At 44.9% G+C, this 14,982-nt stretch overlaps 2 protein-coding genes across 5 annotated transcripts in view; one reads left to right on the top strand and one right to left on the bottom strand.

Annotated features, from left to right (window-relative positions):
* Nucleotides 1-55: 55 nt before the first annotated feature.
* Nucleotides 56-8,458, bottom strand: LOC139938686 (ester hydrolase C11orf54 homolog). Its single transcript, XM_071934302.1, has 8 exons — nucleotides 8,289-8,458; nucleotides 7,214-7,312; nucleotides 6,503-6,576; nucleotides 5,149-5,250; nucleotides 4,603-4,767; nucleotides 3,365-3,514; nucleotides 2,867-2,980; nucleotides 56-1,610 (listed from the first exon to the last, which is right to left on the bottom strand). The coding sequence occupies exons 1-8, from the start codon at nucleotides 8,347-8,349 to the stop codon at nucleotides 1,437-1,439; spliced, it is 939 nt and encodes a 312-aa protein (XP_071790403.1). The 5' UTR covers nucleotides 8,350-8,458; the 3' UTR covers nucleotides 56-1,436.
* Nucleotides 8,459-8,783: 325 nt separating this feature from the next.
* The window catches only part of LOC139938916 (DNA repair protein RAD51 homolog 4-like), a 155,628-nt gene continuing 149,429 nt past the window's right edge, over nucleotides 8,784-14,982 (top strand). For all 4 annotated transcript variants that reach the window (XR_011786233.1, XR_011786234.1, XR_011786232.1 and 1 more), the window contains exon 1: nucleotides 8,784-8,875. The gene's annotated coding sequence lies outside the window, so the exon portion shown is untranslated. The remainder of the gene's footprint in view (nucleotides 8,876-14,982) is intronic.

Below are 14,982 nucleotides of genomic sequence, written 5' to 3'. Positions count from 1 at the left end.
AATATTATGTTAAAAGAAATCAAAGTAGTCATGGTCCAAGCTAGAACCAAACATGTAGAAGTTGATTGAAAGTTTTATTTTGTATTTTTTAGGCCCACCATGAAGGGCCATGATTTACTACTGTAATTAATTTGTTGGCTAACATACAATTTCTACTGCAGGTGCTACTGTGCAGCTGCTGCCTAATTGTAAATAGTTTGGGCATGTGTGCAAGCGCTACTGTGCAGCAGCAGTACTTGCAATATAAGTACAAAGGCATTGTTAGGGTCGGTCTCTTTTGTTCTGTGGGGCGTAGTCCCTCAGGAATGTCTTGGGAATGTCACTGGTGTACATGAATGAACAGAGTGGTAGTGTGGGATGTGAATTGGAGAAAGTGAAACTATGATCAGAGTACCAGTTTTCAAGTCAGTTGGGTGTGAGGTGTGTGCAGTTTGAGATAGGCAGCCAGAGTTCTCTGCTCATGCTACGGCACAGATGTATTGGATCTGGTGAGGCACAGAGGAGAGCTGAGCTCGGCAAATCGTAAGTTCTTTTAATTATGTTCATGGAGCAAACGCTTTGGATTTTACTTAGTGTGTGTTGTATTAAATATTAGGCACTTGCTTACATGTATAGCGTTTCTTGTAGAAAGGAATTGTTGATCCAAAAGCAGAGAAATGCAATTTTGATAATTCCTTTATTTTTTAGATCTGGAAAGTGGATCCTTCACCGATCTTGAACTCTTGGTGGCAGCAGACAATGCGGGGGTACCTGGGTTACCTGGGTTACTGCGCTTCCTAGCGTTGGGTTTAGGGTTGGGCTACACAGTAATCATCTCACAGTAATCATCTCATCAGTTATTAAGGGAATAAAAGGGTAGCGACGAGTTCAGGGTCGGCAGCCGTGTGATTCGGCTCGGGCCTTTATCGCACGGCAACGACCCTCCAACGCTTTAAACGGACGTCCAAGAACGAGTCACTACTCTTCATAAATGCCCTTTTTTTTTTTACGTAAAAAATACAATGATAGACACTTTAACAATTGAAAATTCAAGGTTTTAAATATTTTTTCCCAAAACTTTGTGAAGAATCCGTTTGGTGCGCGTGGGGTGTGTGTATGTGCGTGCGCTTAGATTAAGCGCGCGCGTTTAGATTACGCGCTGTAACTATAGCTATGAATTGCGTTCCGCGTGATAATCTTGCATGCCCGACACGCAGAAGCCAGCTTGTTATAAACAGCTCCAGCTGGTCATTATCAAAGGTTTAAACACCCCCATGTGACGCGGAGTAGAGAAACTGTCTAGGGTATTTATGAATGGACTTCTAGTTTGCAAATCACTTGTACAAAAGAATGCTGGTCAACTCGTTAGGAAATTTTCCAGGTACCACTGTAGTGTCTGCTACCACCAAGAGTTCAAGATCGATGAAGAATTGCTGTTAAGCTATTAGATAAGATAATTATTTATCTGTAGGTATCCACTGCTCCTCTGGTCTGTCCACTCGATAAACGCTCTCGGCTGGAATGAAATAACCCCTGTAGACAACATCATCTGGTGTGGTGTCGTAGTGATAATGTCCGCCTACACCATGGTGACTGAAACAATGGGTGTGCTCTATACGTAGGTCAAGACCCTAGGAGATGATAAGAAAGATTTCATCAAAAAAGTAAACAGTAAAATAATCAAACTTTCTGTATAAAATACAGGGCTCTCCGTTAACTCCACTAGCCCCCGTACATACCCAAGTCTTACATAGCGCAAGTATCTACCAAGAAGGTACATACTCAAGGCGTTTAGTATACATTTTTTTCAGAAAGGTTAGTAGAATATATAGCAAGACACTACTCTAGAGAACAAACTCTACCTGGCAAGTAGATACACACATTGTGTTACTGTAAACCAAATATATAAAGTTATTGAAGTTATGAATTCTGAGACCCAATTATGTAGCACCTTATCATGGTTTACGCGCATTCAGCAACCACTGCCTAGTCAAACCGCTATGGCCTAGTAAACACAGCTTCTCAACTTGCCCTGTTGGCTGATGACAACTGTGCAACCGACTAGTGTATAATACTCATATTCTGCCTTTCCAGACTTTCATAAGCGTTTTTGAAATGTGTCAATTTTTGGGGGATTGTGTGAATGTCAGAGACTTTGTCCAACTATCGGAGAGATATTCAGAATTTATTTTCAACTGATTGTTGAAACCCCAAATCTGGGAAAGGGTTTCAACAATCAGATTTTTAGAACATGGAAAGATTGATTTATTTCCAGGGAACTTTTTGCAGATTCAGGAAGAGTTGGCAGCTGAGGGGTGGATATCACAAAGAATTAAGATAAGTCTTATCTCGAGTTGGGACTAGCCTTTAGTTTTTAATAAATGAATCAATGTGTGGTGAAGAGGTTTTCAACTAGTGGTTTAAACCCGCCGAGGCCTGGTTCTTGATAATTTCACAGAGACGAAGTCAAGGTAAATAATCAAGAACCAGGCCTCGGCGGGTTTAAACCACTAGTTGAAAACCGATTCAACACACTTTGATTCCCATTCATAAATACTTTTTTGGTCAAAAACCATCAACACTTTGTGTCAAAAAGTAAAACAAATGCAAAAGTTATAATTGTTCAATGATTTCTTTCAACACAACACCCCTCCAGCTATGAAATGGTAAGGCCCTCGGGTAAACAACTCCTTATATGGAGATTGCTGTGCGCGTCGCGCGTATCGCATAATGTGGCACAACTGTCCCGGCCGTTGCTCTAGACCAATAGGAATAAAGAAACTGTCTTATAGGACTAGTCCTAAGTTAGGACAATCTTTGTGAAATCAGCCCCTGCTGACACTGAATAAACAAAATCAAGTCTTTTTGAAAATACATGGATACTCACCGGATCAGTGGAATAGAAGACACTAAGGCAGATGATTGGTGCATCAAAGTCATAAAACTTCAGCCAGGCTTCATTCTCTTTTATACTGGTGATTGGACTCTTACAAAAATCCGGCTGGAAAAAAAACCCAAACAACATTATTTAAAGGAAATGTGTTTGTTTGCTAATCAATGCTGATAAAACTGACTTGGATTGAAGTACAGCAGCTTTGAATAGTATAAAGCATTATGAGAATCATTTTACTTTGAAGTAATGGAAAAACATATCTCGGATGTTATCTCCCAAAATTGAATCTGAGAAGCATTACTGACAGGTTCAATGCGTCCTAATGACTATAGATATGGAACTTAACTCGTCCGGAGTCCTGAGATTAATCCTAATTTAGGAAGAGTTAGGTGTAATCGACAGCACATGGCACTAACATAAAGCACATTAATACTGTAGTGTTATTGTAAAATGTGCCATATAAAAACAGTATTACTCTTACTATTACAGTACCATTATATGCAGCCATGCTTTTCCCTTCTCAATCAGGAAGCTTCCTCCAAGCCCTACTGGTTTATCACCGTATCTGGCTTTTAGTACTTCCCTCATGGCAGCCACAAAATCCTTCTCCGAAGTCCTCTTGCTTGCTTTGACTTCTAGAACCTGAAAGAATCACCACATATTTGTTTACACAATTAGTTGCAGAGAACCTGACAAATAGCATAAGGCTCCTTTTATATATATATAACACCGCTGCAGGAAGTTATAAAGCCAAAGCAAGTGGCAATATGTTTAGAGTGTGGACTACTTGGAGGGAGTTTTCACTGGTTCTCAGATGGTTTAAAGGCAGTGAACACTATTGGTAATTACTCAAAATAATTCTTAGCATAAAACCTTACTTGGTTACTAGCAATTGGGAGAAGTTGATAGTATAAAACATTGTGAGAAACGGCTCCCTCTGAAGTAATGTAGTTTTCGAGAAAGAAGTAATTTTCCATGAATTTGATTTTGAGACCTCAAAATTAGATTTTGAGGTCTCGAAAAGAGGCATCTGAAAGCACATGTTTTTTTTCCTGTCATTATTATCTCGCAACTTGGACGACTGATTGAGCACAAATTTTCACAGGTTTTTTATTTTATGCATATGTTGAAATACACCAAGTGAGACGACTGGTCTTTGAAAACACAAATAGCATCCAGTGCCTTTAATTGGCATTTGGCTAGAGGACCATTTTGTAGGGAGAATGATGAGAACCCTTTGTGAAAACAAGTCTCGTTATATCAAACGGAATGCTAGGTGTATGTATGTCCTATGTGTATGGAAGTAGGTCAAACCTTGCAGCCATTTGCGGCGGCTAAAGACATTTTTGCACAAGCTGCTTGTAGCCGCTGTGGTCTCTACAGGGTTAAAAGGCCTAACTCCCACGTCCGCCTGATCCCACAAGAACACATCATAACTGGACTCAATAGACCCTTCCCATGAAATATGTAAATTGCACATAGCGTGTGCGCACTAACGTTTTGGTTGGCAAAATGAGGGAGTATCACGCCGTTTTGTACATGGCTAATAGGTGCGTGACGCAGACGCGATTGCGCGTCTGCTTAGTGCACAACCATATGGCGTTTGCCAACCAACAGGGTCTGTACGCATGCGTGAATGTTATTAGCATATTTCATGGGAAGGGTCCATTGTAATGGACCAAAAAATTTACCGTTCTTTTAAAGGGAAGGTACAACACTGATCAATGTACCTTTCCGGGTTTGCCTTCAGAGCACAGAAGATTGACCATGAGGGCGCACTCCGTACTCGAGCATTTCTCTAAGACTGGTGTTCCATCATTGACATCTATTTTCATGTTGTGAGTACAGTTGATCTGTTCTTTGGTGGAACTTGCAGCAACGAGGTTTGGCATCAACTGTCAAAAGAGAATGTAAAACAATTAAAAGCTTAAATCTTGTAAATAAGAATTTTATACTTTTGTTGATCACCGTAGTGTTTGTTTGTTTGTTGGTTTCTTTGAAGACTGACCGATGGTTTCTCTAGGACCATGGTTTGAATTACCCCAGGGGCACTACGTGGACTGGGTTTCAGACCCCATGACTGCATGGGTTTTCCCTGGAATAATTTTCTGGGGTTTTCCTCTGTCATCTAAAACTGAAACTTCTCTCCTAATCGCTTTCTCCATTGAGGTTCTTGGCTAGAAGTATTGTGATTCAAACTTCACTTTTCTGAAAGTCCTTGGCTTCACAGCCAGAATAAATGAAATTAAACGAAAAATGAAACCCTATACAATTACCTCACTGTTTACTCCAACATGTTTAAAGGGACCTGCTCCTGCACCAATCATAAAAGCACCTGGTAGTTCAGCTAGCTCGGCTAATTTCTCTAAATCATAGATCTTATGAAAATAAAAACATAGCAAATAAAAGGCAACTAGGGACACTGGCTGGGTAAATTTAAAAAGAATTGGGGTTGGACATAGCCAAATGGACTATCTAGCTGAATTTGAACCAAGATCTCTGAATTAACTATTAATGTGCCAATGTCCCAGGGAATTCTATCAATCAGAGATTTGGTCCCCCAATGGGAAATTAACATGGGCTGGAGGAGGATGATTCAAAAGAGGGCACTATTAGAAGAAGTTTGTACACAGTTTGCCATGTGGGGGATTGAATTTACGGGGAGACAAAATCTCCTGCCACACCAGCCCTCTACCAACAGCTATCTAGCCCTGTTGGCAGCCTCCCTACTGGTGAATTTCTTCGTTCAGTCAGAAGCCATGCAACTGTTAAAGCCATTACACACTTTCGGAACAGAAAAGTTCACAGATTAACAAATAACTTACAGGGTTTACAGAAGGTAATGGTAAAAGACTTCTCTTGAAATATTATTCCATGAAATGCTTTACTTTTTGAGAAAACATTGAAACAATTATCAATTCTCGACATCGAGAATTACGGATTATAGTAAACACATGTCATGACACGGCGAAACGTGCGGAAACGAGGGCGGGTTTTCCTGTTATTTTCTCCCGTCTCCGATGATCGATTGAGCCTAAATTTTCACAGGTTTGTTAATTTATATATAAGTTGTGATAAACGAAGTGTGGGCCTTGGACAATACTGTTTACCGAAAGTGTCCAATGGCTTTAAGTGCCGTAGAGCCATGAGACTACACTTAAGTTTATGATGCAATTTGGGAAGCTGCAGCCAGTGGATGGTACCTAAAGAAGGTACAGTTTATAAAAGCTACTTGGGTCGATTTCACAAAGATTTAGGACTCGTCTTATCTCGAGTTAGGACGAGTAACTCGATTAATCTTAAGTTTTGCATGCTACAGTGCAGGGTTAGGACTCATCCTAAGTCCTAAGATTAGTCTTAAGTTAGAAAGAGTTTTGTGAAATCGATGGCTGTTCAGATAAAACACAAACAAATTGGAAGTAGAATTTATGAAGTAGTTTGCAGTGAAAGGTAGGTTAAATGCACGGCTATAGAAATCAATAGACACCCTTGCATATGCGTTCACGGAGGTCATGCGCACGTTTTTACGCAAAAAGATTGCCAATAATTTGCCTCCTTATAGCCTTAGGGATGGCTCTTCTTGAGAGTGTCACGTCGTATGCAAGGAGTTTAATTGTTTATTTTACAAACCTTTTCAAACCTTGGTAGAGGATGTATATTTGGCACCCCTCCCACATCAACGAGTCTTGGACTCCCGCATAAACCTGAGGGTAATTGGAAACAAATTTGAATAAAACTAGAGAATGTAAAATGTCGCGCATGAAATCTTCAGTCTTTTGGCTTGGCCAGCACTGAAGAGCTACAAACATGCACGCTGCACCAAGTAATCAGGGGTCGATTTCACAAAGAGTTAGGACTAGTCTTATCTCGAGTTAGGACGGGTAACTCGTCCTAACTTAGGATTAATCTTAAGGTCTGCACGCTACAGTGCAGGGTTGGGACTCGTCCTAAGTCCTAAGATTAGTTTTAAGTTAGGAAGAGTTTTGTGAAATCGACAGCTGGGCCAAGATAACTGGGCTGGCTCATAAGATGCTGTATGGCCTCGACTTGATTGACTGACCTGATTGATTGTCTTTAAAGGATGAAAACGAGTTTAGTAGGTCATTAGTTGTAAATTTTACCATAAAGATTTGTATTGTGACATCACACTTTGCTTTTAGCAGTTAAGATTGACCCATACCTTAAGATCGATTGTAGATCTTTAGTGACATGGAGCCCTGGACCTACATTAAGTTGTTCTGTTGAGTTGCAAACTGAAAAACTTTGATTAGCGCAGCCAATAAGCTATTTTTACTGAAAACTCCTTTGTCTAAAAAATAAACAGTCAAAAAGTAGACTCACCTGGTGCTGCAAGTGTGAAGGGCTTCTGAGTCATATCTGGACAATCAACAACACTGACAGCAATCGACTCAAAATGAGACTGCAAACCATCTTGTAAAACTGGATATAGGGCGAAAAACAGAACACATCTCAGTCAAAGTGCCAGAGGCAATATATGTTGTAGTTTACGCCTAGTAGCCTACCTGGTTATTGCAACTTTTGTACACAGGCACAGGCAAATACAGGGGCCTACCTTATGAGGCCAGACATTCCTTCCAACTGGACTCGGTGCCTGAGACGATGTAAAACTAATCGTTTTGAAATTTTGACTTCAACATTCATGCTAGTGCCCTAAGAAAATCTGCATTTAAATTGATGTGATGCACCAACTGGTATCCACCTAGTAACCAAAAATCCAGAATTTTTAACCCGCCACCCTCTGTGATACTATCACTGATAGTGTCACAATCACAACTACATCCATTACTAGTTACGATAACGTAACCCTCCTCCCGACGGCGGCCGTCGGGAGGAGGGTTGCGTTATCGCATTACTAATTTCGCATTACGTTATCGTAACTAATCCATTACTAACTAATCAAAGGGCAATCAAAGTCTAATGACCAACTTCCATGCTTCCAAGTTAAAACTTTTAATTTATTAAATGTTACGTAAACAAACAAACTTGATCAACTTGGAAACTTTCAAACAGCACATTATTATGCCCAATCAAATATAATACAGGCCCTCCCCCCTACTCCTAGAACTATGAGGTTCGTTCCGCTATCGTCTCCAATAAGAGACGATAGCGGAACGAACCTCTATAGGGATAGTTCTAGTACCCCCCCCCCCACCCCACTTGCTCTATGCTTTGCTCAACCGCATAGAATACGTGGAACGTGGACATTACCTATACGCTCTACCTCCATGCTATACCCAAGGCACTGGTTTACCCATAGAGTTCTTCTCCTTGCTCTATGGTTTAACTTGCCAAATCAAAATGAACAAATTTATAATCAAAATCGATATGGTATTGGTATGGTTTATAATTATAGCCCATTTTCATGACTTTGTAATTATTAATCTTCACTGTTTACCTTCAGCTAATTCTTGAAGTTCTGGAACATGCAAAGCTTGTTTCTCCACAGGAAGATTCATATTCAATCTGAAAATCACACTAAAATTTAAAAGACTACTCTACAGAACAGAACCCTGGCCCTAGTTATAACGATTACGGAGGGTGTGTGTGTGTACTGTGTGTACAGTGAGCCCAGATTCTAATCTTAGCACATCACGCACGTGTCACACCACCTGACCTTTGTTTACCTTTGTTGACAGGGGGGGGGGGGGTTGGGACTGAATATCTTTACACGGGCACTATTTATTGAAAAATCATTTAATGTTTAAAATGTCCGCAGGTTAATTGAAGTTTTTTAGTGCCAAGAAGAAAGTAACATTAAAAAAGCACAAATTAATATTGAACTTTGAGTAAAAAAAATTTTTAAAATAAAAATCAAGAAGATTATCGATGAAATCAAGGAGCGCCCTCAAGTGACAAACAACCAATCTGTCAACTTTCTTCCCTTGCCAAAAGGCACGCGCGCACGTGTGGCTGTTTGCCGTGTATTCCGTGGGCTTTAGCTTATAAAGTGTATATCACCGACATTTGTCAAATTTTGTGGAGGTAAGTACATGTAAATAAGTCCCATTATTTCAGTATATAGAAGGTGTGGGCTTACTCTGTGGTTTACAGCAATTTTCTAACAGTAGATGAGTGTCAGTGTCACTGTCACGACTGTGTCTGTGTGATGTGTCGGGTAAAAATTAAGTTTTAATATATTTCCAGGTAAGAATTTGAATTTTTTTTTTCAACTGATTAGGGGTAGTGTATACGGGACGGCATTTTTTCCTCTCTGGATGTATGTACAAATATATGAGGTAACTTTTCTTCTTGGGTAAGAACAAAATTCATTGTCAGGGATTGTAAGTAAGTTGAGCTTATTTAGGGCAGATAAATTGGTGGCGAGGTGCGGACAATTATCCTAAGGGAAAAATTTCCGTATGGCGCCACCACTTTTTCATGCGCTATGAAATAATATAGTATCTAGTTTACCGAGCAATGAGATATCCCTTTTTGTAAAAATGAGTGAAAAGGTGGTGGCGCCATACGGAAAGTTATCCGGACATCAGTCAGCCACTGCACTGACGTCCTGGGTATAAAGGTTTTTTACAAGGCGAACACAAATTTGACAACAATTCCATTCATCATAGTGTCCCTCACTATATTTTTAATGAGTTCACAGCTAACAAATATATCCATGGAAGAAATTATTTCCAAAAATATGTCGAAACTCTGCACTGGCGATGTGATCATCATGTACCAACATGACCAATTGATAGTGTGAGCCCAAGTGCGCATAGCTTAGAGTACAGTGCCGCATCTTGCCGTTATTCGCCGTCAACTGGTTAGGTACCGTCAACTTGCCTTCAACTCCTCCAATGTACATTTAAAGTCACCTGGAAATAGAATTTTTTTCTTTCAAACATAAGAGTATATATGCTTACGAACAATAAAACAATTTTGTTAGTAATTGTTTGTCACGATTTATATGTTTAAAAAATATATAAAGTTGTTTGGGGGGCTGACTCCGCCTACCCCTTTTGTGACGTCAATCGAGGCAGACTTTGCCTACAATGCGTATAGTAAACACACGTGCAAAGTACATGTACGTGCAAGTCGTGAGTTGGTACATTTCAAAAAGTGTTTTTCTGCATTCAGCAGCAATACACCTGGTCGGCATTGCCGGAAAAAAAAAAATTTTGTTGTTGAAATGTACAAACTCACGATTTGGTCCGTACATGTACTTTGCAATTGTGTTTACTCTACGCATTACAGGCAAAGTCTGCCTCGATTGACGTCACGAACAGCGCCCTCTCGGGTCGGGGTCTACTCTTAAATTTGTAAATAACATAAGAACTGATTTTATAAAACCTTAGCTAACTGTTTATTCACATTCCACTCATCAAAACACATATATTAGTGACAAAAGCTTTATTTTGAAAAAATACCACTTCCAGGTGACTTTAAAATCCAGGAGGCATAAAACTTTAAAGTATTGTAGCTCAAATAGAATTTGTATTAGTTTCTGTTAAATTTCGGTTACAAAAATTGATTTTTTTTCTTGTGAAAAAATATTTATAAGCAGCAATGCCGTCTGCCGCCATCTTGCTTTTTTTCACAGAGCTTGTACAAATGGACAACAGAGGGCGCTTTCCAGCATATGGAAAATAGTCTGGGCACAAGACTTCAATGCTCAGCACCGCATAGTTCTGCGCTTCGTGTAAATTGCTCACTGACTAATCCATGTATCTGCTTTGTGGTTGGTTGCTGGAGTTGACAGCTATTTGGCTGCAAATAGTAGACCGCCAGTGATATCAATACAAGAAACGTTACACGGAAGTGGGAATGGGAAACGTCAACTTTAAATTTCTTTTCACAAAATATACCCACAGAGCAGCTCAGCCCTACCCCCCATCCCCAGGAATTAGAGCCTTCCTTAAACCCACAGTGCAGCTCAACCCTACCACCCATCCCAAGGAATTAGAGCCTCCCCTGTACCCACAGTGCAGCTCAGCCCTACCACCCATCCCCAGGAAATAGAGCCTCCCCTATACCCACAGAGCAGCTCAGCCCTACCACCCATCCCCAGGAATTAGAGCCTCCCCTATACCCACAGAGCAGCTCGGCCCTAACACCAATCCCCAGGAATTAGAGCCTCCCCTATACCCACAGTGCAGCTCAGCCCTATCACCCATCCCTAGGAGTTAGACCCTCCCCTATACCCACAGTGCAGCTTAGCCCTACTACCCATCCCAAGGAATTAGAGCCTCCCCTATACCAACACAGCAGGGCCCAATTTCATGGCTCTGCTTACCGCCAAATTCTGCGCTTACGATCACGATTTCCCGCTTACGCGCAATCACCAAATTTCTGCGCTAGCCTTGTAAGGGTAGAATGGCTAATAAAGTGGAGTACGCACGCGCAGAAGCCAAAATTCGCCGTTATCCCGTGAAACACGCTTGCCGTAAGCACAGAATTCTCTGCTTCTGTAAGCGCCGATTCTGTGCTTACGGTAAGCAGAGCCATGAAATTGGGCCCAGCTCAGCCCTACCACCCATCCCCAGGAATTAGAGCCTCCCCAATACCCAGAGTGCAGCTCAGCCCTACCACCCATCCCCAGGAATTAGAGCCTCCCCTTTACCCATAGACCAGCTCAGCCCTACCACCCATCCCCAGGAATTAGAGCCTCCCCTATACCCACAGTGCAGCTTAGCCCTACCACCCATCCCCAGGAATTAGAGCCTCCCCTATACCCACAGTGCAGCTTAGCCCTACCACCCATCCCCAGGAATTAGAGCCTCCCCTATACCCCCAAAGCAGCTCAGCCCTACCACCCATCCCCAGGAATTAGAGCCTCCCCATTACCCACAGAGCAGCTCAGCCCTACCACCCATCCCCAGGAATTAGAGCCTCCCCTATACCCACAGTGCAGCTCAGCCCTACCACCCATCCCCAGGAATTAGAGCCTCCCCTATATCCATAGTGCAGCTCAGCCCTACCACCCATCCCCAGGAATTAGAGCCTCCCCTTTACCCACAGAACAGCTCAGCCCTACCACCCATCCCAAGTAGTTAGAGCCTCCCCTATACCCACAGTGCAGCTCGGCCCTACCACCCATCCCCAGGAATTAGAGCCTCCCCTATACCCGCAGTGCAGCTCAGCCCTACCATCCATCCCCAGGAATTAGAGCCTCCCCTATACCCGCAGTGCAGCTCAGCCCTACCACCCATCCCCAGGAATTAGAGCCTCCCCTATACCCGCAGTGCAGCTCAGCCCTACTACCCATCCCCAGGAATTAGAGCATCCCCTATACCCACAGAGCAGCTCAGCCCTACCACCCATCCCCAGGAAATAGAGCCTCCCCTATACCCACAGAGCAGCTCAGCCCTACCACCCATCCCAAGGAATTAGAGCCTCCCCTATACCCACAGAGCAGCTCAGCCCTACCACCCATCCCCAGGAAATAGAGCCTCCCCTATACCCACAGAGCAGCTCAGCCCTACCACCCATCCCCAGGAATTAGAGCCTCCCCTATACCCACAGTGCAGCTCAGCCCTACCACCCATCCCCAGGAATTAGAGCCTCCCCTATACCCACAGTGCAGCTCAGCCCTACCACCCATCCCAAGGAATTAGAGCCTCCCCTATACCCCCAAAGCAGCTCAGCCCTACCACCCATCCCCAGGAATTAGAGCCTCCCCTATACCCACAGTGCAGCTCAGCCCTACCACCCATCCCCAGGAATTAGAGCCTTCCCCTATACCCACAGATCAGCTCAGCCCTACTACCCATCCCCAGGAATTAGAGCCTCCCCAGTACCCACAGTGCAGCTCAGCCCTACCACTCATCCCCAGGAATTAGAGCCTCCCCTTTACCCACAGAGCAGCTCAGCCCTACCACCCATCCCCAGGAATAAGAGCCTCCCCTATACCCACCGTGCAGCTCAGCCCTACCACCAATCCCCAGGAATTAGAGCCTCCCCTATACCCACAGTGCAGCTCAGCCCTACCACCCATCCCCAGGAATTAGAGCCTCCCTTATACACAGAGCAGCTCAACCCTACCACCCATCCCCAGGAATTAAAGCCTCCCCTATACCCACAGTGCAGCTCAGCCCTACCACCCATCCCCAGGAATTAGAGCCTCCCTTATACCCACAGTGCAGCAGCTCAGCCCTACCACCCATCCCCAGGAATTAGACCCTCCCCTATACCCACAGAGCAGCTCAGCCCAGCTACCACCCATCCCCAGGAACTAGAGCCTCCCCCTTTACCCACAGAGCAGGTCAGCCCTACCACCCTTCCCCAGGAATTAGAGCCTCCCCTATACCCACAGTGCAGCTCAGCCCTACCACCAATCCCCAGGAACTAGAGCCTCCCCAATACCCACAGTGCAGCTCAGCCCTACCACCAATCCCCAGGAATTAGAGCCTCCCCTATACCCACAGTGCAGCTCAGCCCTACCATCCATCCCCAGGAATTAGAGCCTCCCCTATACCCACAGTGCTGCTCAGCCCTACCACCCATCCCCAGGAATTAGAGCCTCCCTTATACACAGTGCAGCTCAGCCCTACCACCCATCCCCAGGAATTAGAGCCTCCCTATACCCGCAGTGCAGCTCAGCCCTACCACCCATCCCCAGGAATTAGAGCCTCCCCAATACCCACAATGCAGCTCAGCCCTACCACCCATCCCCAGGAATTAGAGCCTCCCCTATATCCATAGTGCAGCTCAGCCCTACCACCCATCCCCAGGAATTAGAGCCTCCCCAATACCCACAATGCAGCTCAGCCCTACCACCCATCCCCAGGAATTAGAGCCTCCCCTATACCCACAGTGCAGCTCAGCCCTACCACCCATCCCCAGGAATTAGAGCCTCCCCAATACCCACAATGCAGCTCAGCCCTACCACCCATCCCCAGGAATTAGAGCCTCCCCTATATCCATAGTGCAGCTCAGCCCTACCACCCATCCCCAGGAATTAGAGCCTCCCCTTTACCCACAACAGCTCAGCCCTACCACCCATCCCAAGTAGTTAGAGCCTCCCCTATACCCACAGTGCAGCACGACCCTACCACCCATCCCCAGGAATTAGAGCCTCCCCTATACCCGCAGTGCAGCTCAGCCCTACCATCCATCCCCAGGAATTAGAGCCTCCCCTATACCCGCAGTGCACCTCAGCCCTACCACCCATCCCCAGGAATTAGAGCCTCCCCTATACCCGCAGTGCAGCTCAGCCCTACCACCCATCCCCAGGAAATAGAGCCTCCCCTATACCCACAGAGCAGCTCAGCCCTACCACCCATCCCCAGGAATTAGAGCCTCCCCTATACCCACAGAGCAGCTCAGCCCTACCACCCATCCCCAGGAAATAGAGCCTCCCCTATACCCACAGAGCAGCTCAGCCCTACCACCCATCCCCAGGAATTAGAGCCTCCCCTATACCCACAGTGCAGCTCAGCCCTACCACCCATCCCCAGGAATTAGAGCCTCCCCTATACCCACAGTGCAGCTCAGCCCTACCACCCATCCCAAGGAATTAGAGCCTCCCCTATACACCCAAAGCAGCTCAGCCCTACCACCCATCCCCAGGAATTAGAGCCTCCCCTATACCCACAGTGCAGCTCAGCCCTACCACCCATCCCCAGGAATTAGAGCCTTCCCCTATACCCACAGATCAGCTCAGCCCTACTACCCATCCCCAGGAATTAGAGCCTCCCCAGTACCCACAGTGCAGCTCAGCCCTACCACTCATCCCCAGGAATTAGAGCCTCCCCTTTACCCACAGAGCAGCTCAGCCCTACCACCCATCCCCAGGAATAAGAGCCTCCCCTATACCCACCGTGCAGCTCAGCCCTACCACCAATCCCCAGGAATTAGAGCCTCCCCTATACCCACAGTGCAGCTCAGCCCTACCACCCATCCCCAGGAATTAGAGCCTCCCTTATACACAGTGCAGCTCAGCCCTACCACCCATCCCCAGGAATTAGAGCCTCCCTTATACCCCCAGTGCAGCAGCTCAGCCCTACCACCCATCCCCAGGAATTAGACCCTCCCCTATACCCACAGAGCAGCTCAGCCCAGCTACCACCCATCCCCAGGAACTAGAGCCTCCCCCTTTACCCACAGAGCAGGTCAGCCCTACCACCCTTCCCCAGGAATTAGAGCCTCCC

The sequence above is a fragment of the Asterias amurensis genome, chromosome 6, assembly GCF_032118995.1.
Source record: "Asterias amurensis chromosome 6, ASM3211899v1".
In the NCBI taxonomy this organism is placed as follows: domain Eukaryota; kingdom Metazoa; phylum Echinodermata; class Asteroidea; order Forcipulatida; family Asteriidae; genus Asterias; species Asterias amurensis.
Note: the sequence above shows the minus strand (reverse complement) of the source record. Positions and strands in the feature narration are given on the sequence as shown.

Excerpts from the sequence above, each read along its gene's own strand:
- LOC139938686 (XM_071934302.1), bottom strand. The coding sequence starts at position 8,349 with ATGAATCTTCCTGTGGAGAAACAAGCTTTGCATGTTCCAGAACTTCAA. Across the intron at positions 7,313-8,288 it reads ACTTCAAGAATTAGCTGAAG|TTTTACAAGATGGTTTGCAG; the intron begins GTAAACAGTGAA and ends CCCTATATCCAG. Across the intron at positions 6,577-7,213 it reads CTTCACACTTGCAGCACCAG|GTTTATGCGGGAGTCCAAGA; the intron begins GTGAGTCTACTT and ends AATTACCCTCAG.